The 22,073-nt window shown below is 33.1% G+C and overlaps 3 protein-coding genes across 3 annotated transcripts; all 3 read right to left on the bottom strand.

The window, feature by feature from the left end:
• Positions 1 to 1,993: 1,993 nt before the first annotated feature.
• Positions 1,994 to 3,264, bottom strand: LOC100794781 (fasciclin-like arabinogalactan protein 12). Its single transcript, XM_003538168.5, has one exon. It carries the CDS (start codon positions 3,050 to 3,052, stop codon positions 2,165 to 2,167), a length of 888 nt encoding a protein of 295 aa, XP_003538216.1. The 5' UTR covers positions 3,053 to 3,264; the 3' UTR covers positions 1,994 to 2,164.
• Positions 3,265 to 14,697: 11,433 nt separating this feature from the next.
• Positions 14,698 to 16,079, bottom strand: LOC102665444 (fasciclin-like arabinogalactan protein 11). The gene is made up of 2 exons (XM_041006820.1): positions 16,067 to 16,079; positions 14,698 to 15,759 (listed from the first exon to the last, which is right to left on the bottom strand). Exons 1-2 carry the CDS (start codon positions 16,077 to 16,079, stop codon positions 14,834 to 14,836), a joined length of 939 nt encoding a protein of 312 aa, XP_040862754.1. The 3' UTR covers positions 14,698 to 14,833.
• Positions 16,080 to 17,852: 1,773 nt separating this feature from the next.
• LOC100819299 (fasciclin-like arabinogalactan protein 12) lies at positions 17,853 to 18,974 on the bottom strand. The gene has a single exon (XM_014764054.2). The coding sequence runs from the start codon at positions 18,840 to 18,842 to the stop codon at positions 18,057 to 18,059; it is 786 nt and encodes a 261-aa protein (XP_014619540.1). The 5' UTR covers positions 18,843 to 18,974; the 3' UTR covers positions 17,853 to 18,056.
• Between the last annotated feature and the right edge of the window lie 3,099 nt (positions 18,975 to 22,073).

The raw sequence follows: 22,073 nt of genomic DNA, 5'->3' as shown, positions 1-22,073 counted from the left end.
GCTCTAAAAGAAAATTTAGAAATTAGTATGTTAACAATAGAGTCAGCTAAGCCGATGCTAAGAAAAATAATTAAATATATTAAACCTAGTGTTGGCTAAGTTGGCGCAAAATAAAAAGAATATTAAACTATTAAACATGTTGAACTTGGCTAAGCCGACTCTAAATGGGAAAAAAATATTTTTAAAACTTATCCAAGATAGTGTGGGATTCTAACTGTGACGGTTTATGCGGCCCCATCGCGTCTGATGCAAAACCAATAGGCATGATTTAGAGTCGGCTTTTGTATTTTAGAGTTGGATTTTTCTAATGCTAAACGGCTGTTTTCTTGTAGTTCCACTACCCTTACAAACTAAATTCATATTTGCAATGTCTAATTTTTCTTGTTTGGAACACTGATTTTCTGCAGTAGTCCTGCATCTGACATTCCATGTTTAGGCAATTCTTCCACACATTTATTGATTACACAGCTCTGACATTTCTGCTATAATTAAATTATTCACCTTTCTAATTCTATTTAATTCCATGATAAGATAAATTTATAACGTCTTCATCTAATTAGTCTTTTTTCTCCGTTGCAGATACTAGGTGTCCATGTTTATTTGGGGATGTAGCCCCACCCATTCACCAAAAAGATACTAGGTGTTCAATGTTTTCCAAAGGTGATATTGATTTTCAGGGTATAGACAGGTCCTATTCTTTGCCCATATGCATGCTTTGATTTCTTACAATTTTCAGCAGTAATACTGCACTGCCATTGCATGCATGCATCTACTTGAAAATTACCGCATCATGTAATTAATTTTTTATAATGTTAAAATTGATTGATGTTACCTTAAGAAAAAATCATAGATCTTTGTTAGTTTATTTTATAAAAAAATATCATAAATTTATGGATGGACAATGAGTCCACTTTACTCTTTTATGTTAAATTTTAGTGGAGAGAATCCATTCTTCAAAAGAAATTAGGATCCTCAGCATTGAAATTTCCACTACATAATCTTAACCATTAAAATTATTTAATTTATTTTATAAAAAAATATTATAAAGTTATGTTTAAAATTTAAGGATATGTATTATACATATGAGTTCACTTTATTCTTATTTTGCATGTTAAATTTCATCGGAGAGAAATCATTTCCAAAAGATACGATTATTATAGTTATCTTAATTTAACACTGATTATTAATTACTTGCTTAACTATGAATGTTGGACAGGAACTAAAGGGGGAAATTGGACAAAGTTTGGTGTCTGAAGGTAAAATAGAGATCTTATCATCGCCACCGCAGTGCACCTCCAAGTGTAGCCAATGTATACCCTGCAAACCAGTTATAGTAGTGTTGCACGTGGTGGCCGCTGAGTACTACTGGAGGTTTGGAGATGCAAGTTTGAAAAAAAGTTGTACACGTCATGAACTTTTTCTGTATAAATTCAAATGCTTATCATTCGATAAAAATAAATCTTTAGCAGTTCACAAAATATATGCTCTGCTCTTATTATTAGAACTTTATATTTTTCAGTAGCCAACAGATTTTGAGATGCAAGTGTGGAAACAAGTTGTACATGCCATGAAATTTTTTCTCAAATTATGACGTATTTTGTTGGGTTTAATATATAGTTCAATTTGTTTTGGTGAAGCAATATACACAGTTCTTTTTATTGACTATAAAGACTCCCAAGGATGAGCTACTTTAGCTTGTGGTGGATATTGGATATGAAATGAGAATGCAGAACTTGGATTTACTGTGAAATATATGATTCACACTGATTAGGATTATGTGAAAATTTTGCTTCAAAATAAGATGTTCATTGAAAACAATTCAAACAATTCAGAGCAGTTCGGGCAGTTGGGTAGTTCGAAACAGTTCAATTTGCCCGAACTATTACGCAGTTCAGTTCAGTTCGTCCAAATTATTACACAATTCAGTTCGCCTGAACTGTTTTTATAGTTCAGTTCAATTCTTTAGCAGTTCAGTTCTTTAATTTTGTCCACCTGTAGTTTAAAATATTAGTACTAGTTCTATATATTTTAGGAAAATTATTCTTGAAGAAAAAAGAAAACAGCACAATCTTCCTAGGCTAACATACAGTATATATACTAAGTCCAAAACAAGACAACACATATATAAAGACACATGGGTGTTTAAAGAGTGCATCCGTCTCAATCAAGTTTGCATCGTTGTTGCCACCAATGCAAGTCCAAGTCCAATTGACACCCACTTTCCATACACACTGATCATCTTGGCGGTGCCAGAGTTCTGTTCAGCGGAATTAACCTGTGACGAATCTGAAGATGATGACTCATCCTTATCAGCTTTAGGCGCCTTTGCCGCGTCACTTGAAGGTTCTGGTGCCAACGAGGGTGCCTTTGCAGGTGCCTTGGCAACAACAAAGAAGTCCATAGGAAGAAGCACCTTTCCCACCTTATATAAAGCAAGATGTTTATCGGTATATATAATGCCAGTGATGGTGGTGTTCACCTCACCCGTCGAGATGTTCACACTCCCTCCATAACTTATCACATTCAGTTCCACCTTTCCAGGTTTAGCCCCTGCCAGTGTTCTCACGGGGTTGGTCAGTGTATCAAAGTTGGAGCTAGACACGTAGTCTGAAATAACGTGGAACTGTAAGAGCTCGAGCTTTTGGCCATCAGAAAGAGAGTTGAGGAAGCCTGCTTTGAGTTCAGAGAAGGAACTGTCATCTGGGGCAAGAATGGTGATGCCTCCGGATTTAGTAGTGAGGAGCTGTGCATTGAGTTGGTTGATCAATTGGGTGGTTTTCATGAGGCGGATTAGGATGTTGAATGACTTTGCCTTTCTCAGGATTCCAACAATGTCAACAGTTGGAGTACTGTCAGGGGTGGAATCACTTGGTGATTGTGGCAATGAAGGAACCAATGGTTGTTGAGGAGCAGCAGCTGGTATGGTAGGAGCAGGTTGGGGTGGTTTGAGAGGGGCAGAAGCTGGTGATAATTGGGCTAAGGTGGTGGTGCAATTCAAAAATGAAACTAGCAATGCTAGTGAGAAGGGCAAGACAGATTGCTTGTTCATCATTTTGGTTTTTGTTAAAAGAAGGTTTAGATGATATAGGAAATGATAGGAATTGTAATTGCAATGAGGAGTTGATGCGTTGATGACATGCAGGAGTAGGCTTTTTATATTGAGGCCGAGAGAAGGACATTTAGGTGAATTGTGAAAGGATTTGTTGTACAACCTTTAATTGTGATTTATGAACGTATCTAGCTTTGAGATCATACTAAGGTATTGCATCAATGATGGTAGATGATATATACGGGTATATATATGTGATTGGGGTGACAGAGGAATAAGTTAAATCTTGCTTGAAAGGGACATACTCCCATATCCGACAAGGAGATTATGGTGGCGCATCAATGAAGATCGAAACGTTTGAGAGAAAAAAAGTGATAGCTGAAATGAATGTAACCAAATAAAGGAGTTATTATACGGATGATCATGGATATGTTGCTTTCAATTAGGATATCTGTAAAATTCATCCCTTTCTAGTTCAACAGAACTAGTTTTCATGTGAATTTGGATCCTGATAGTAATGAGTGTGGACGTCTTAATGTAAATTATAAAGTATTAGTTAATTCAATTTTTCTTTATCTATAATAATAAATTTACCAATCCAAATAAGTGGCATTCTTCGTAGTTGGTTGATTTGGATAAAAAAAAACACAGTTATGTCAACATAATTTGAATTCGAAATTTGTTAAAAAAAAATTGAATTCAAATTAGTATCAATTAATAAAAATTATATAAATTTGGGAAAATGAAGTTTTATCATTATACCATATCATTATAAATCAATTTTGACACCATAAAGTCACCTACATTTTATTTTATTATTATTTTAATTAAATCTAACATATAATTATATTAAATGACCTTTAAATTTTTATTATTATATGGGAAAATAAAAGGACCTTATTATAATTTTTTATCCCACTTTTTTGCCCCATTATTTATTAATTTATTTTCTATTGTTCTAAAAAAATCACAAATTCCTCAACCAGTAACACTGATTTGAATCATTATTTTAAATAATTAAGGATTATTTTAGGTTTTAGTGTGTGTGTATATATATATATATATATATGATAACTGTTAAATAATTGTATTTTGATAATAGAAAATAAGGCAAAATTGTCTTTAAAAATAATTATTTAGCAGTTATTTGCGCTTAAATATTAAAGAATTGATGTTTTGTTGAATTTTGGCTGCAGATATAAAAACTGGAGGTGTAACAAGCAAAAAGGCCAGAAAGATTGAAGAAAAGAAGAAAATCTGAAGCAGGCTCAGCCCAATACGCGCTAAGCCCGCGATCTAACAGAAGCGCGCGCTAAGCCTACAACACGCGCGCTAAGCTCGCGATCTAACAGAAGCACACGCTAAGCCTGCAACATGTGCGCTAAGCGCGCGATCTACACGTGCTGAGCGAGGGGGTGTCGGGCTGAGCGAGGGGGTGTCGCGCCGAGCTCGCCTACGAAGGCCCAAAGCCCACTTCAGCAGCTATAAATAGAGAGCCAGTCCGAGGAACAGAACACACCACAAACCTCTCTCCTAGGGGTTTCACTTACTCCCTTTCTTTCACCCCTTCTCATTGTAAAGCCCTCAATGGTCATGAGTGGCTAAACCCTTAGTTAGGGCTTGGCAGGCCTAAAAGCCAATGTGATGTATGATGTACTCTTCACTATTTATCAATGCAATACCAGGTTTTTCTTTCCTATTTTCTTTTCTGTTTTTATCTTGCATACTCATCTTTATATTCTGTCAGGGGTTAGATGCTCGGGAGAGGGTAACTTCTAAATAAGATTTAAAGAAGATATGCATGCATTAGTTTTAGGGGTTAGACGCTCGGGAGAGGATAACTTCTAATAGAACTTCATGCATTTTATCTGTTGAGTCTTTGCAAAGGCATTTGGGGGATAGATAGGTAAAATAGGCTTGTCATCGTGAGGCATCAGGGGCAAGTAAATGAATAGATGTGGGTAGGATAGAATCACCAGAATTGGTAAAGAAAAAATCATAAACTCATACATTCTAGGCAGACAAGGCAAGTCAGTTCCTAACACTATTTTATTTTGAATTTATCTTTTATCTAAATCTTTTATCTTTCTTATCTTTTATCTTTTCCTTTTATCTTCTAATTTTATCTTTTCTTATCTTCTATCTTTTTTTATTTTTTTTATTTTAAATTTATTATCTCTTGCTTGTAAATTGGGTTTGCATTAGTCTAAGTACAAACAAAGTCCCTGTGGATTCAACACTCGGACTTCTGAGAACTTTACTACTTGTGACGATTTGGTACACTTGCCAATGAGTTAACAAGTTTTTGGCGCCGTTGCCGGGGACTTTGTTTTTCGTACTTGATTAATTGCATATTCCAATTTGTAAGCAATTAGTTTTCACTTTCTATTTTTATTTTTATTTTATTCTTTGTTTTTTTTATCTATTATTTATTTTAGCTGCTTTATTTTATTTTTCAATTTTTTTTCTCTTTACTCATTCTTACTTTATTCTTTTTTTTAAAAAAATAAAATAAAAAAATAAAAAAAATTATTTATTCTGTGATAACGTGCACGGTAGTTATTTCTTTTGTTAACAGTGCACACTCCTTCTTCAAAAAACGCATCATGGCAAAAAATCGTCCACAGAGAATGACACTAGAGGATTACTCTAGCCCTATTATACCTCAGTACTTCACCAGCATTGTTAGACCAGAGGTGCAGACGGCCAACTTCTCATATCCATATTCCTTGATCCAGCTGATTCAAGGGAATCTATTTTACAGCCTACCAACTGAAGATCCATACGCACACCTGGCCACATACATCGACATTTGCAACACGGTGAAGATAGTAGGAGTGCCTGAAGATGCCATCCACCTTGACTTATTTTGTTTCTCCTTGGCCGGTGAAGCAAGAACATGGCTTCGCTCGTTTAAGGGGAATAGTCTGCGGACATGGAACGAGGTGGTGGAGAAGTTCCTGAAGAAGTACTTCCCAAAGTCCAAGACCATTGAGGGAAAGGTGGAAATCTCATCCTTCCACCAACATCCTCATGAATCGTTGAGTGAAGCCCTTGATCGCTTTCATGGGTTACTTTGGAAGACTCCTACACATGGGTTTAGCGAGCCAGTCCAGCTCAACATCTTTATTGATGGCTTGCAACCCCATTCCAAGCAGCTCCTCGATGCCTCAGCCGGTGGAAAGATCAAGTTAAAGACTCCAGAAGAAGCTATTGAGCTAATAGAGAATATGGCGGCCAATGATTATGTCATTCTACGTGACCAAGAGCCCAGCCCACAGGAAGAAAGCAGTAGGCTAGAAGAATTGCTGGTACAATTCATGCAGGAAACAAGGTCACATCAGAAGAGCACTGATGCAGCAATCAGAAATCTGGAAGTACAATTAGCTAAGCTAGTTGCTGAAAGGCCCACCGAAACCTTTATGGTAAATACTGAGATGAAGCCCAAAAAGGAGTGCAAGGTAGTTTTAACTGAGGAAGATGTGGAAGAAGAAAAGAAGGAAGAGATAGAAAGAAATGAGGAGAAAGCACAACAATGGGAGAAGTACTCACAAGTAGAAATTCAACAAGAAAGTATTCTCCAAATCAACAACCCTCCTCATCAACTGATCGTCAAGGAAGAAAGACATGAAAAACATAAGAAAGCCTTAAGTATCATTCCTTCCTTGATCACCAACACTTCCCTTGCAACAATATGGAAGGTGTTTCCAGCATACATGAGTTTCATGGCGTCTCTAGCTAAGAGACGGAAATGCAAGGAAGGTGTGTTCTATGTGACCTTCATGCCACCTTGAAGGCATTTGACTCGTCAAGCTAATGACGTTAAAGAAGCGCTTACTGGGAGGCAACCCAGGATTTCTTACCCTATCTTTCTTTAGTTAGTTGCAGTTGTTTTTTTTAGGGTAGTTGTGTTATTTCTTTTCTTTACTTATGATTTTATGCATTTTAATTTCAGTAGTTTAAATTTAGTCATTGAATAAAAATTGCATGATATTTGTGAAGTCACTATTTAGGCTTTTTCTGAAGGATTCAACACTTGAAATGCTACATGACAATTGTGAAAATACTGGTTTCTGGAAGCAAGAGTCAGTCAAACAGTGAGACATGAATCACAAAGAGAGAAAAGGTTAGCTTGATGGAAAGAGATCACGTTCCGGTAAGCCAATAACTTTATCTTGTCTCGGAGAGCTGTGTGAACTTAATCATGAGAGAAAGTCTGTTTTTAAATTCCTAATTTTGCATCATTCTTAGACTGTTAGATTATTTACATAAGGTGGATATGATCAAAGCCATGTTTTTTTTATTTTAGCCACATAGCCAAAAAGCCAACCTGTGATGAAATTTATCCCTTGCACCCTTGTTGAGCCAAAATTAGTAATTATTATTTTTAAATAAAACCCCTGAGCCTAATTGTGATATCTCTAACCTTATTTTAGGGTTCTAAGAGAGCATAAAGGTTTTAGTCATAATAAACCCCTAATTTGGGGGATGGGTAGAATGAAGATGGTCTTGGGAATGTAAAAGTAGCACATAATAAGGCACCCAAAAAAAAAAAAGCTTGTAAGCCCAAAGTCTCTTTCCAAAAAAAAAAAAAAAAATAAGGTCAGAAAAAAAAAAAAGAGGTGCCATAAGTGCTAAGGTTGGAAATAAGAAAAATAGATTGCATATGTGTTAAGGCTGAAAAACAAATAAAGCCTAGGCTAAGTATACGTTTTTCTAGGATGAATGCTCTCTTATAACCTTAAGTTTGAAATCCCAGAAAAACCATGATTTCTTGTCTAGCCAGGCCCCATTACAAGCCAATAAAAGTCCTTAGTGATCCGCCAAAAGTAAGAATAACTTTAATTGAGATGAAGTACAAAATTTGGGAATCTTAATTGCAGGTCGTATAAATTTTAAACACTCATCCCAGACACTTGTGCGTAGAGATAAACACTAACCTTGTGAGGAAAGTGAGGCAAACCAACTTGATTGATTTCCGATACTAACCAATTTCATCTTTATGTGATTTATGCTTCCATTGTGAGATTATGGCAAATGCAGAAGGGACCAGTTGAAAGAATTTGAAAAAAATTGTAGCTATTGAAAGTGTTGGAACATTCAGAGTCTGCTTTTAATTTGATTTGCTTGGGGACAAGCAAAGTTTTAATTTGGGGGATTTTGATAACTGCTAAATAATTGTATTTTGATAATAGAAAATAAGGCAAAATTGTCTTTAAAAATAATTATTTAGCAGTTATTTGCGCTTAAATATTAAAGAATTGATGTTTTGTTGAATTTTGGCTGCAGATATAAAAACTGGAGGTGTAACAAGCAAAAAGGCCAAAAAAATTGAAGAAAAGAAGAAAATCTGAAGCAGGCCCAGCCCAATACGCGCGCTAAGCCCATGATCCAACAGAAGCGCGCGCTAAGCCTGCAACACACGCGCTAAGCCCGCGATCTAACAGAAGCACGCGCTGAGCGAGGGGGTGTCGCGCTGAGCTCGCCTACGAAGGCCCAAAGCTCACTTCAGCAGCTATAAATAGAGAGCCAGTCCGAGGGACAGAACACACCACGAACCCCCTCTCCTAGGGGTTTCACTTACTCCCTTTCTTTCACCCCTTCTCATTGTAAAGCCCCCAATGGCCATGAGTGGCTAAACCCTTAGTTAGGGCCTGGCAGGCCTAAAAGCCAATGTGATGTATGATGTACTCTTCACTATTTATCAAATGCAATACTAGGTTTTTCTTTTCTATTTTCTTTTCTGTTTTTATCTTGCATACTCATCTTTATATTCTGTTAGGGGTTAGATGCTCGGGAGAGGGTACCTTCTAAATAAAATTTAAAGAAGATATGCATGCATTAGTTTTAGGGGTTAGACGCTCGGGAGAGGATAACTTCTAATAGAACAAGAAGAAAAGATATCATAATAAAATCATTGCTAGGCATAGAGTGATTGCATTATGCCCATGCGTCAAAGCAAACATCTAGAATTAGAACTTCATGCATTTTATCTGTTGAGTCTTTGCAAAGGCATTTGGGGGATAGATAGGTAAAATAAGCTTGTCATCGTGAGGCATCAGGGGCAAGTAAATGAATAAATGTGGGTAGGATAGAATCACCTAATTGGTAAAGAAAAAATCATAAACTCATACATTCTAGGCAGACAAGGCAAGTCAGTTCCTAACACTATTTTATTTTGAATTTATCTTTTATCTAAATCTTTTATCTTTCTTATCTTTTATCTTTTCCTTTATCTTCTAATTTTATCTTTTCTTATCTTTTATCTTTTTCTATTTTTTTTTATTTTAAATTTATTATCTCTTGCTTGTAAATTGGGTTTGCATTAGTCTAAGTACAAACAAAGTCCCTGTGGATTCGACACTCGGACTTTCGAGAACTTTATTTAATCTAACATAAAAACTCTAATCTGGCTCTTTAACTAAAAATTATTAGATGTATTTGTTATAATAATATTTCGTAAAATTATGATTCCTAAAATTTTGATGATGATATGATTTTTTGTTATTTAAATTATATATTATAAATTGTAAATGATGATACAAAGTTTTAAGTATATTCATAATTATTTTAAAAGCTTGCTTAGATTAATCATAATAGATGTTATTAAATAATTTCTTAATTTTTTTCATATTTATTTCTAATTAATTACTAAATCTTTTCATATTAATATCCCTAAAAATGATAATTATTGTACATTTTGATTTGTGTATATTATATGTACACTTTAATTTTTGTATATTATATTTTAAATTTTAAAAATCCTTGCATTGGAATCATATGAGATACTCCGTAATTAATAAGGAATAATAATATTAGAAACTTTTTAGTCAATTTAGTATTAGGGTATATGATACTTAATAATCTACCAATTAATTAAATATATTGCTTTTTTAAATCGTTATTTTCGTAAATTACTACAATATCGCTCTAATTAATATTATGGCATTTACAGTATATAACGGGGCCATGCAATGGGGTTTTACCCACATTCTCATACTCACGTTTTTTTATTTTATTTTTTGGGTTTTCAATTTTTTGCATCTTAAAGATATGGATCATCCGTTGCTGACAAGTTTAAATTTTTTTGATTGAGTTTTTTTGGTTTCTAGTTTTTGTATTTCATCCCTCAGTTTCTTTTTTTCTTTTTTCAGCAGTTTAACTACGAAGTCAAGATACATTGAAGGAGCTCAAGAATAAATAGATTGTCTCCATTCTCTCGGAGAATAGACTTTTCCTACTAGCATCCCCCACTTAAGCTCTTCATTCTTAACACTACATCAATTTGAAACTCTATGAGTACTCTAAAGAGTGACATCTTTTTTGGTTAATGTTCACGATTTTTGGTATGGTCAAGTGAAATTATAAGTTTCGAAACAAGACTTTTGTTCAAGTCATCTCCGAAAGGACTAGTGTTTATGTATACAATTTTAATTAAACGGATAAGGTTTTTGAAAGGTATTTTCTCAAAAGGGGTATTTGAAACAATTTCAAGACTAATGAACAGTCAAATAAATAAATAAAAAGTAATTGTAATAATAGTAGTAAATCGAAATGAAATAGTAAATTGTAATAATAATAATAAATGAGAGGTTTGAATAGTCGAGACTGAACTTGGTTTCTCTTATTGCAATGCAATATTCATAATTAATTTAATCATTCATGCAATTTATCCTCAATTCACAAATATATTCTAACCTTAATGCCTTAGGTGAAATAGCCTAAATTATTTAGATTAATTCTCAATGTCTTAGCAAATTAATCTAAATAATTAGTGTTATCGATTAAGGATTAATGGCACCTAATTGTTAATAACTGTCTAGCAACAATCTCAATTAGGTACTATTCTCAATTTCAAGAACCAGAAGAGTGTTTTTCAACTAAACTAATGGTTCCTATGATCGAGCAATAAGTGATCTGTCCAAAACAAGCATTAAGAATAGCAGAAGAAGAAGAAGAATAAATGCATAAAAAATTGTATTAAAAGGGAGAATTACATGAATTTAGGTCAGTCGTTCCATCCCTGATGGATGAGGAGATTAGCTGCTCATAACTTGATTACAATCCTTTAAAGAATTTATACAAAGTGTAATGAATAACAAGCTAAAAGCCTAAGAATGATCTATTCTCTCTCACAAAACAACTGCTCCAATTCGTGTTGAGATCCCTCTTCATTCACGCACCAGGTTTTTATAAACTGTTATTGGCTTGGGCCTGATGCGGCTTTCTCGCTTAAGCGTGAGTAATGTCTCGCTTAAGCGAGGTCCTCACATAGCTACTGTATTTTCTCGCTTAAGAGTGAAGAATGTCTCATTTAAGCAAGGCCTTCTAATTTCTTTCAAGGCATATTGTGACTCTCCTCACTTAAGCATGAATAGTGTCTCACTTAAGCGTGAATAGTGTCTCACCTAAGCGTAAACAATGTCTCACTTAAGCTAGACCTTCAAAAAATTTAGCTTCTGCCTCTCCTTGCTTAAGGGCACAACAAGCCGTGTTCAAGCGAGCAAATCTCCACTTATAATTTCTTACTTAATTTCCCGCAAAAACATCAAAAAATTTCTGAAAACTAAAAAAACAACTATCCTAAATGATAATTTTTAATCTATCCTAATTTTGAGTTAAAACAAGGTTTACTAGATAATTGCGTCAAATCATGCGTGGAATTAAAATATATTTGGTGATTATTAGTTAATGATTTCATTAGGACTTATACCATTAGTTTGCTTTTATTGGTTAGTCATATAAGTAACTGAATGGAAGGTTTGGAAGACTTTCAAGCATCTCATTGGATTGGTAAAAGGCATGTTGCCTTCAAAAGCATTGATTAGTCTATCTTCTGATCTTTATGCATCATTTTGGAGTCTTACATCATATGATTTGTATGTTTGTTGCAGACAGACTTGATAGAGAGAGAATGGAGGACAAAAATGCATATGGTGAATCACATACATAGTACTAATTTACTCTAAACATTTGTACCACACAATGTGTAGCCCAAAAGAAATATGTAGACAGTAGTAGTTTACAACTTTCACGAGGATAGTGTTTTTTCTCCTTAAAGATTGAATATTTATAGACACTAAACGAGACTTTGAGATTTTGGGCGATTAATTATGTAGAATGTTGAATGCAAACTACTCCACTGTTTTGACACTTGAGTTCGTGCGACTACATTTTCTTATCAGCCTTTTAATTGTTTTGTTATTCTTTTTAATTCATGGTCAACATATTTTTTTTACCATTACTCATGGTCCACATTTTTATACGAGGACCATTTCTAAACTCATTATGTAAATAGCACGGGTACAAATTAAGGATAAAATGACAATTTAATATTTATGTAAATAAGCCAATTAAGTACAATTAAACAGTTTAACCAAATAAAACTAGTTCTGAATTAGTAATTAAATACAAATTAGAGAAATAAAAATTAGTTCTTAATTAGTAATTAAATAAAAAAATTAGGACTATTTTGGTTCTGGTCCCTAAACTAAAAATTTATTTTTTTAGTCCTTCAAATTTATGAAATGTTACTTTTAGTCCCTCAACATAATTTTGGAAGACTAAAAATTTGTTCTTTTTAGTCCCTCAAATCTACTTTGAAGGACGAAAACAACATTCTACAAATTTGAGGGATAAAAGAATAATTTTTAAATTAGGAAATCAAAATCAAAAGTTTCTCAAATTTGAGTGGCAAAACATATTTAAGCCTTATATATTTATATTTATGAGTATTTAAAAATACATAAAAATATGAAAAAAAATATAATTAAAAAGTTCTTAAAATTTTATTTTATTGATGATGAAAATATAAATTAATATATAAAATATGTGGTTATTGAAAACTTTTAATTTATAAAGCTCTGAAAAAGATTTTAATTGATGAAAGAATTGATTATTATATAAATTATCTTTATATTTAATATTAATTGTAAATTTTAATTATTAACTAAAATAATTTTAAAAAATATCTTTTACAGTATGTAATTGTCATTCCTATTGATAGTTCAAAACAAGTTAAATTATTTTATAATGATAATCAATTTACAAATCTTCAAAATAAAAGAAAGATGATTTGTAACAAATTATATGGACCCAAATTAAGAATAATGTGGTTATTTAACTTTTAAGCAACTAAGGCAATTAAGTACAATTAATTATTTTTCATTTACTCATATGCCAAAGCTCATCATATCTCTCAATCCACTAGGTCACAGATTAATCCCGATCACAATATGTGTCTATTGCTGTGAAATGGAATAATGCACATAGAGGAAATTGAACAAGATTTTTCACGCTAAATAGATCATTTTCTCATGTATGTATGCAATAGGATTGTATACCACTATGTCAAGCTTATATGTTATTAATTAATTCAATTAACCTAGTTAGTAATTAAGTTGTTGTTAATTACCATGTCATTATACAATAATTTAATTTTTTTAGTATAATATAATGCTTATAATTTATAATTTAAAAAATACATCACACATAATATTACTATTTATTTAACTACTAAACTAAATATCTTATTTTGTCTATTTAATCATGCAATTTAAAATGAAATAAAATCACTAAAAACATAAGTGTGCAAACTCTCATTGGGTCAATGACAACTACATATAACAGGATTAGTCTCTAATCATGCTTGTAACATGATTTAAATTTTAAAATATTGACATCATTACTATTTTTATATAATAAATTTATCACAATTTTACTCTATGTTAATCTTAAATAGAGGGAAAAAAAACTTTCTCATTGAATTCCAAAGTTCATTATAAGACTCTTTACATTAATTTTCATCCCTTAAGAAAAATAGTTAATTTAGTTAATCACATTGAATCTGACAATTATTTATATTATTATTCATTAAATTATCATTTCTTTATCTCTGTATCCACTTAATTATTCCTCATTAATGTTTGGGGATAGAATAATTAAGTAAGAGTATGTAAGAAAAAAATAATTAACGCATCTAAAAATTAGAAAAGAGTTTTATAGACGGAGGGAGTAACATTTTGCACAACAATTCACCTCATTTCAACCTTAAACTTAATAAATTCAATTTTTTATACCAACAAGTCATTAGTCCAAGTATAATTGTGGACTTGGTTCCCCTTAATTAAGGTCTTCAAATGTGAGAAAAGACAACAAAAAAAAACACGATAGAAAGAAGAAATCTTACTAAAAGTGATTGGTCATCGGGTGTCAACCAAACATTTTTCACTGTTTTAAAATTTTCACAATAATTTTACTGTGTTAAGAGAGGGACTGGAATGTGAGAAAAGATAATTCATAGGTATGAGACATAACATTTTTTATGGAAAAGCTAACTGTTGTTAAAAACTTAAAGTTGATGCTTGTTGGTGTGATTTCATCAATATTAGGTTGTTTTATTCTATTAAAATCCATTCGCGTGTGCGCAACACAAAAAAGAAGTCATAATCTCCCTCTCCTCCAGTTTCAAGTTGGTGTTTTGTAAAATCTATGATATTGCATTTATTTTTTCTTGTTTTCTCTGTTAACTCCTCTTTAATTAATCCACCTATTAAGCAACAAATTGATTGGAAGTGACACAAATATTTCGTTCAATGCACACAATTTTCTAAGATTTAAATTACTCGACTCAACTCAACTCAATCCCTTTCGTTTTTAAACAAGAAAACAACAATATCATGGATCATTGAAGGATTCACGTCCTTTTCATAACACCTATACACGAAAAACAAGAAACAGGAAACAGGGAGCAAAATTTAAACAAAAAAAGCAGAAGGAAAGAAATTAACAGTGTTTGGCGAAGAAAATTGAAAATGCAGCTGCCAAATGGATCAACTCCATGTTGGAAATAAGGCCCATGGTTGCCACTGCCACCAAAGCTATCCCAAGCAACATCAACGTTGTTCGGCCAATGCTAACCACACTCACTGCCCCAGATTTGTTCTGATGCTGGTTTGTTCCTTCTTGATCGTCCTCTGAAGAGTTATCCTTTGCAGATTTGGGAGCTTTTGCAAGAGTTGTTGGAGCCAAAGCTGGAGCCTTGTTGGTTACAAAGAAATCTAGAGGAAGAAGCACCTTGTCCACGTGATAAATCCCAAGCTTGTTATCTGAGTATACTACCCCGAGAACGGTGGCGTTGACGACCCCAGTTGAAATGTTGACACTGTTACCTAATGCATTCACGTTCAGTGGAAGCCTTGCTGGGTCTTTTCCAGCCACTGTCTGCACAGGGTTGCTCAGAGAATCGAAGTTTGAGCTCGACACAAACTCTGGCAATATGTGGAACTGCACAAGTTCGATTTTCTGGCCTTCGTTTAGAGAGTTGAGGAAACCTGCTTTGAGGTTGGAAAAAGCAGAATCATCTGGTGCAAGGATGGTTATGCCACCACTCTTGGCTGTTATGAGCTGTGAGTTTATGTTGTTCATGATTTCGGTGGTTTTCAAGAGGCGGATTAGGACTGAGAACATTTTGGCCTTTTTGAGGATTCTGGTGATGTCGTCGGGGACTGAGTCAGGGGAGTTTGGAGACTGAGGTAAAGTGGGGACTAATGGTTTTGGTGATGGTGCTGTGGCCTTGGGGGTAGGGGGTGGTTTTGCTGGGGCTTTTGGGGCTGCTGCAGGTGCAGGTGAAATGGCAAAGGTGGTGGCGGAAAAGAGTAGAAAGAGTGAGAAGGAGAAAAGGGTTGCTTGCTTTATCTTCCAGTTGCAAACTCAAGCCTGTAGATGGCTTTGTTGATTCTGAAAGAATGTGGATGATTGAAATTAATGGTTCTTGCAATTTGTGTTTGATGTGTGAAGGAGGGGTTATATAGAGGCCAAGGAAACGGTGGGTTGGTGAAATGTTATGGCTGTGAAATTTGTTAGTTGTGGAGTGAGGGTATATCGCATCTGTCATGCAGAACAAGGATCTTTTATCTAATTATTATTGGCATATTTGCCAAACCGATTCTTTGTGTCATATATTGGGGTAAATTTTGAGTTTGAATTTGGTGAGTTGTGAATCTACACATGAAATACCTGTTTTAAACATCTTTGTAGACGAGGGGAATGACAATGTGTAGAGGCTAAAGTACAGAGGACCCCTAAAAAATAGCAATGAGAACCTGCAATGCAACTGTTTGTTATGCATATCTATAAGGTGTAATTTAATAAAATTTATCGGGAAACAGAGAAGGAACCATTGACACAGATCCACATAGTGCAAATCAATTCTTGTAGTTCAGCATATTTGGGAGTTAAGTAATTGGATTTAAACTCGTACTAGTGTATTCTTCACTTCAAATGGTGTTAACTGGGAGAAGGGTTCTTTTTTTTTTTTTACCATATTAGCTCCCTAACATCTCCCTTCATAATAACAAAATATATGAATAGTACTCCTTAAAGAGGACTTTGGAATCCATAACCATGTTCCTGATACATGTAAGTGGAAATAATTCAATTTAAGCTTTATTTTGCCTTCGTATTGAAACTTTTTTAAGTTTCAATTTTAACTTTGAAGATTGAATCAAGCATAAAATTTTCAGACTTAAAACTTTGATCTTCTATCTTGTCCATGATTAGTATATATAAAGAATAAAGACATCACAACCTTTTGATTTTAGCACAAATGGAGACAAGACATTTTAACCCATATAAAGTTCTTCCTTTTGGATGTAGATCCACACTTCTTGCTAAATAAGAGATGTTATTGCTAGACAAATAATTTTAATTTAATCATTTTATTTCATACATGCTGGATCTATGTACAACAAAGCTTGCTAGGAATAAAAAGCATTCGCATTTTGAAACAATATAGTAAATAGTTCATGTTGAAATGACTATTTTACATTACTTTTTTTATAAATCTATACTTAATGAGAGAGAGAAAAAAAGAGTAACATGGATCAGGAAATAGAGGGGACATTGATACAGATCCAGAGTACAACTATACAAATAAATTCATGCAATTCAGCAATTTTGGGAGTTAGGACTTCGATAATTGGATTGGAACTCCACCAACTGGCATTCTCCATTTCCTCTTCTAATGGTATTAGTTGGGAAAAGGTTGATTTTTCTTTTTACCATATTTTCTCTCCTGGCATCCCTCGTGATTAAGAACAAAGAAAAATGCTAGATAGTAGGAGACAGAGTTCTACAAAATCACTTCGCCTTTTGTCACTTCAACACCAGCTTTTAAAATTAAACTTTTTATCCTTGCATTGATTATTTGATCAACAATAATAAGTGAAAAACCATCCGACATTTGTTAACATTCGTCTCTAGCTAAAGATCCATATCCACAATGGCCAATGAAGCATATTATAGATAGCTGCTGCATAATTAATGTCTACTTTACTCGGCTGTCATACTCATTCTTAGACATTGTCTTTGAATCCTCCCTCCCACAGAGCAGCTTCAACCGAGCGCAATCCAATAGGTGGAATAAGTTCTGCCAAAAATAGGAAAACTGTTAGCTCAATACCAAGTAACAATTTATGGAATTGATTTTGCTATAATGTCCATTCAATTCCAAAATGCACAGAAACTTATGAACCAACCTTGAATCCTGCAATTCATCCAGCTCATAGTTCAAGGTTTTAAGATAGTCACCATAGGGTCCTTCAATTTGTCTTTCCTTTTTTGCTCATAATGAAACTACTTATGAAAAATTCTTTAGCCCAATTTTTTTCTTGGTCTGCTTTTCAAGTTCTTCATCAAACTTTTGTGTAGTCATTGCCTAGTTTTACCTTACTGTCAAATATTGGAAACTGAGGAAAGTCTATGTAGATATTCTCACGTCATAATATGTATTAACTCCATGTAGTTTGAGATTGAAAATATTTGTTGCCTTGATTGTATCAAAATCACACAAAAACAATCTTAATTGTATCAAAAGGACATGTAAACAACTCAACGCTTCATAATTCACATGTCCCTCAAACAGCACTCTTCCTACGCAGCTCAGAGAAAGAACATAAAGTCAAAATCGTCAAATAGATTGTCTGGTCTGATCTGGTCTGGCCAGCCTTCAACTTGCAATAAACACCAATGCAACTAAAGCAACTCCAAAGGACAGCAATGTCATTCCTCGAGTACTTATCAAACTGCTTGCATCAGCGCTGTCCTTGGATGTTCCAAGGCGAGCATCAGCAGATGAGTTATCATTATCAGCTTTTGGCGCCATTGCGGGAGAGGGTGCAGGAGCTGGTGGCTTAGGCCTGAAGAAATCCAAAGGGAGAAGCACCTTGTCCACATGATAGACTGCAAGCACCTTATCTGAGTACACAACTCCCGTGACCGTGGCATTAACCACTCCTGTTGAGATATTCACATTGCTGCCATATGCTGTCACATTAAATTGCAACCTGGTGGGATTATCCCCGGCCAGAGTTCTCACGGGGTTGCTCAGTGAATCGAAGTTTGAGCTTGAAACATAAGTGGGAAGAACATGGAACTGAAGAAGTTCGATCTTTTGATTGTCGGCCAGAGAGTTGAGGAACCCTGCTTTGAGTTGTGAAAAGCTTCCATCATCTGGTGCAAAGATGGTTAAGCCACCTGATCTTATGGTTATTAGCTGAGCATTGATTTGGTTGATCAATTGGGTGGTTTTCAGAAGGCGAATTAGGACGTTGAACGATTTGGCCTTCCTTAATATTCTGATGATGTCATCAGGGGAAGAATCAGAGGTATCTGTAGAGGGTGACTGGACCATTGGTTTTGATGGGGATGCATCAGGTGCTTGGGCTAATGTTGTGGTTGAATATAAGGAGCAAAAAGGCATCAGGAGTAAGAGGTAGAATAAAACTTGCTTCATTTTTCTGTAGGCAATTGCAAGTTTCTTTTGAAGGCTTGGTGCTATTAGGAAGAGTGTTTGATGTGTGGAAGATGTGGAGTGGAGTGGTTTTTATAGGAACTTGGTGAATGACAGGTAGGATAAAGGCATGAAGCTTCGGTAATGAAATTTGCCTATATACTAACTTGTGTTCAGTGTGAGGTTTTGTGGTGGTCCTGGTGGAGATTAAGGTGATCCATCAAGGTAGATGAGATAAAGGTGATTGAGAAAGAGATTTGCATCTTTTGCTTGGCAATGCAAGAAAAAGAGGAGTTAAAAGTTAGAACTCAATTGGTTGTGAGATGCACATTAATGGAATTGTGATGCTTCTTCCACTGATGCAGTAAGCTGAAACAAAAACCTGAGTCTTATCAAGTGCCAAGTACAAGTCTCACATGTATGTAGATTCTGAGCTTTTTTCACAATTGCTATCAATTATGATTATAATTAAATTTTACACTTACTTTTTATAAGAAATGAAAAAGAGATGAAAATAATGTTGGGAATTTTCTCCCTCTTTCTCTTCATAGAAAAATAAATAAATAAATAAATGTTTGCCGTAGAAAATAAATAAAATAATAAGAAATCCATGTTTTCTTAACTACAATGTTGTTTCACAAATTGAGTCTTAGATAAGCTAGGGTTAAGGAAATCCTCATCTTAGATCGTTATAGTTATGTTTGGACAAAAGTTAGAAACATATTATTTTTAGAATTGTAATGCACATTTATGAATTGTAAGGTAAATAAAAGGGAAAATTTGTTACTTTAAAAGTAAAAGTAATTTTGAATCTTCCCAAGTCCAATATAAGCATACACTACATTAGACTGTTATATTTGTACAACGTTGATCATCATCATCATCATCATGCCCTCGTGGATGAGCCGTGTGAATTTGGCGATAAAGTATTATCTTATACTAAATATAATTAAGATTGTCTGAAGTCCCCGAATCTCCAAAGCAAGCGAGTTATCTCTAGGCTGTACAACTATGGAGGTGCTTTTGCTAGAAAAAGAATTAGAGACACCTTAATGACTAATGATACTAGAAAATTGATCGTAAAACTACCTAAAAACTTATGAGTGGTTTCATATATGTTACCTAATTTAAATTACTACTATATTGTGTGGGCCCAGATCTTCGGGAGGCTTAAAAATCTTATTGTTAAGTTGTTATCATTAGATAGGATGCAATAAATTAAGATTTTGCCACCTTTTTATACAGTGATGAAAAGAAAAGAAGTATACCTTTCCCCTACTTTTAAATCATTTCATGAATAAAGCACTTGTTATTTCTTTTTCCTCATTGAATTCCAATATAAATAGAACCTAAACCTTATGGATTTTAATCCTCCAGTTAATCCAAGCACACCACTAATTAATTTGAAGTTGTCTTGGGATGCAATCATTTTCAGTCTTATTCCTTAGATGCAATTTGGGTGGTTTAGATGCGCAACTTTTGTGTACCTTTATTTGGTGCCTTTGTTGAGGATATTACAGCTCTTTTTTGTACACTTTGCCAGAAGCAAATAATTGTGCGGATTTTCTTAGTTAAATAAAGGTCATATGAGGATGATGCTTTGGGCATTTGAGTTTGGTTCCAACTTCCTTTCAGGTTTCATAAGTTTTTATTACTTTTTTATTTTTCAGATGATTCTTTGGGCATTGATTTTATTAGGGGTTAATTCTTTTTCTTGTTTTTGTTTCCACCAAAAAGCACTTGATAATTCATCGTAAGCTCAATTTTTTCCTTAACTATTGACAGATGGATGTGAGAGAATCAGTGAATTGCCTGCTAAGTTTCTCTTCAACAACGTGTTAAATACCCTCGATCTAACAGACTAACACCAACCCTCTAATTAAATTTAGATAACTTTGCTTTTCTTTTTTCTGCTGAGTATTTGCTAACTGATATTTAAGAATTAAGTTCTTTCAAGACAAAAATATCACCAAAATTGATTTTTTTTCTTAAGAATTATTTTTCGCGTACATTTATAATGAGAAATCCAAGCTTATTAGTATGTTTAATAGATCAAATTATCTACTACTCAAGCATTCCATTAATATATAGTATTTTATTAATAGAGTAATTAAAATATTTCATTTCATAAAGATATTAAATAATTTTATTATTTAATTTTTATTTTAATGATAGCATAATATATATATATATATATATATATATATATATATATATATATATATATATATATATATAATAGATAAAATATAAATAACTTTTGTAGAGGTATCATTCTCATTTTTTTCTTGACTTGGCTTGATTATATTTTTTATCATGTAACGATATAATAATAATAATATATCAAATTATTACATGCATCATAAAAAATGAATCATTTGATACAAGATTATTCTAATTTAATTAGTATCGTCTCAAATTTAAATCTTGAATATATAATTATATTAAATATTTAGAGGGAAAAAAATTGTCACTAATAATATTCTTACCTATCATAAAAGATAGGTATGACCTCCATGCAATTAAGTTAAATACTAAAAAAGAAAATTTTATTATCAATATAATAATCTTATCAAACTCTAAAATAATTATTTTTTCATAGAGAATTAATAATTGTGGCCACTTATACACGCATTTTTCGAAGAGTCACATTGAGAGGAATGCATCACTTTGTTTATTTGAACTCATAATTGAGCTTTTTTATAATTAAGAATTATAATAAATAAATATTTTGAATATATTTATATATTTATATGAATTATACTTTATATTTATAATGAATAATTTAAATTATGATATAAAATCATTTTTAATTTTCTATACTTTTTGAAAAAAAAATAATTCTCAGATAGAAATAAAAGAAAGTAGAGTGAAATGGATAGACAATTGTGAGAGTGAAATTTTCATTCTTCATGTTGAATTTTTTAATTTTTAATTTAGGAGTAAATATATAATATTATAATAAAATAAGTATATTTAATATCTTAAAAATAAGTAAACATTTTATTTAGTATTATTTCTTTTTTCTTTTGTGATTGGGAGAATCGTTAGGATGGACTATAAAATTGTGGAAAATGTTTTTTGATTATAATTAAATTGGGATAATGTATTATTTAGATGCATGTATACAAAAAAATTAAAAATTAAAAAAATATCTGAACTCTAGAATCATTGCTTACAATATAAAATAATAGCTAGACCTCTAAAATTATTGGCTGTGTACAATAATAAAGG

The sequence above is a fragment of the Glycine max genome, chromosome 11, assembly GCF_000004515.6.
Source record: "Glycine max cultivar Williams 82 chromosome 11, Glycine_max_v4.0, whole genome shotgun sequence".
NCBI classification, from domain to species: Eukaryota; Viridiplantae; Streptophyta; class Magnoliopsida; order Fabales; family Fabaceae; genus Glycine; species Glycine max.
This window is presented reverse-complemented; position numbering and strand designations above follow the sequence as displayed.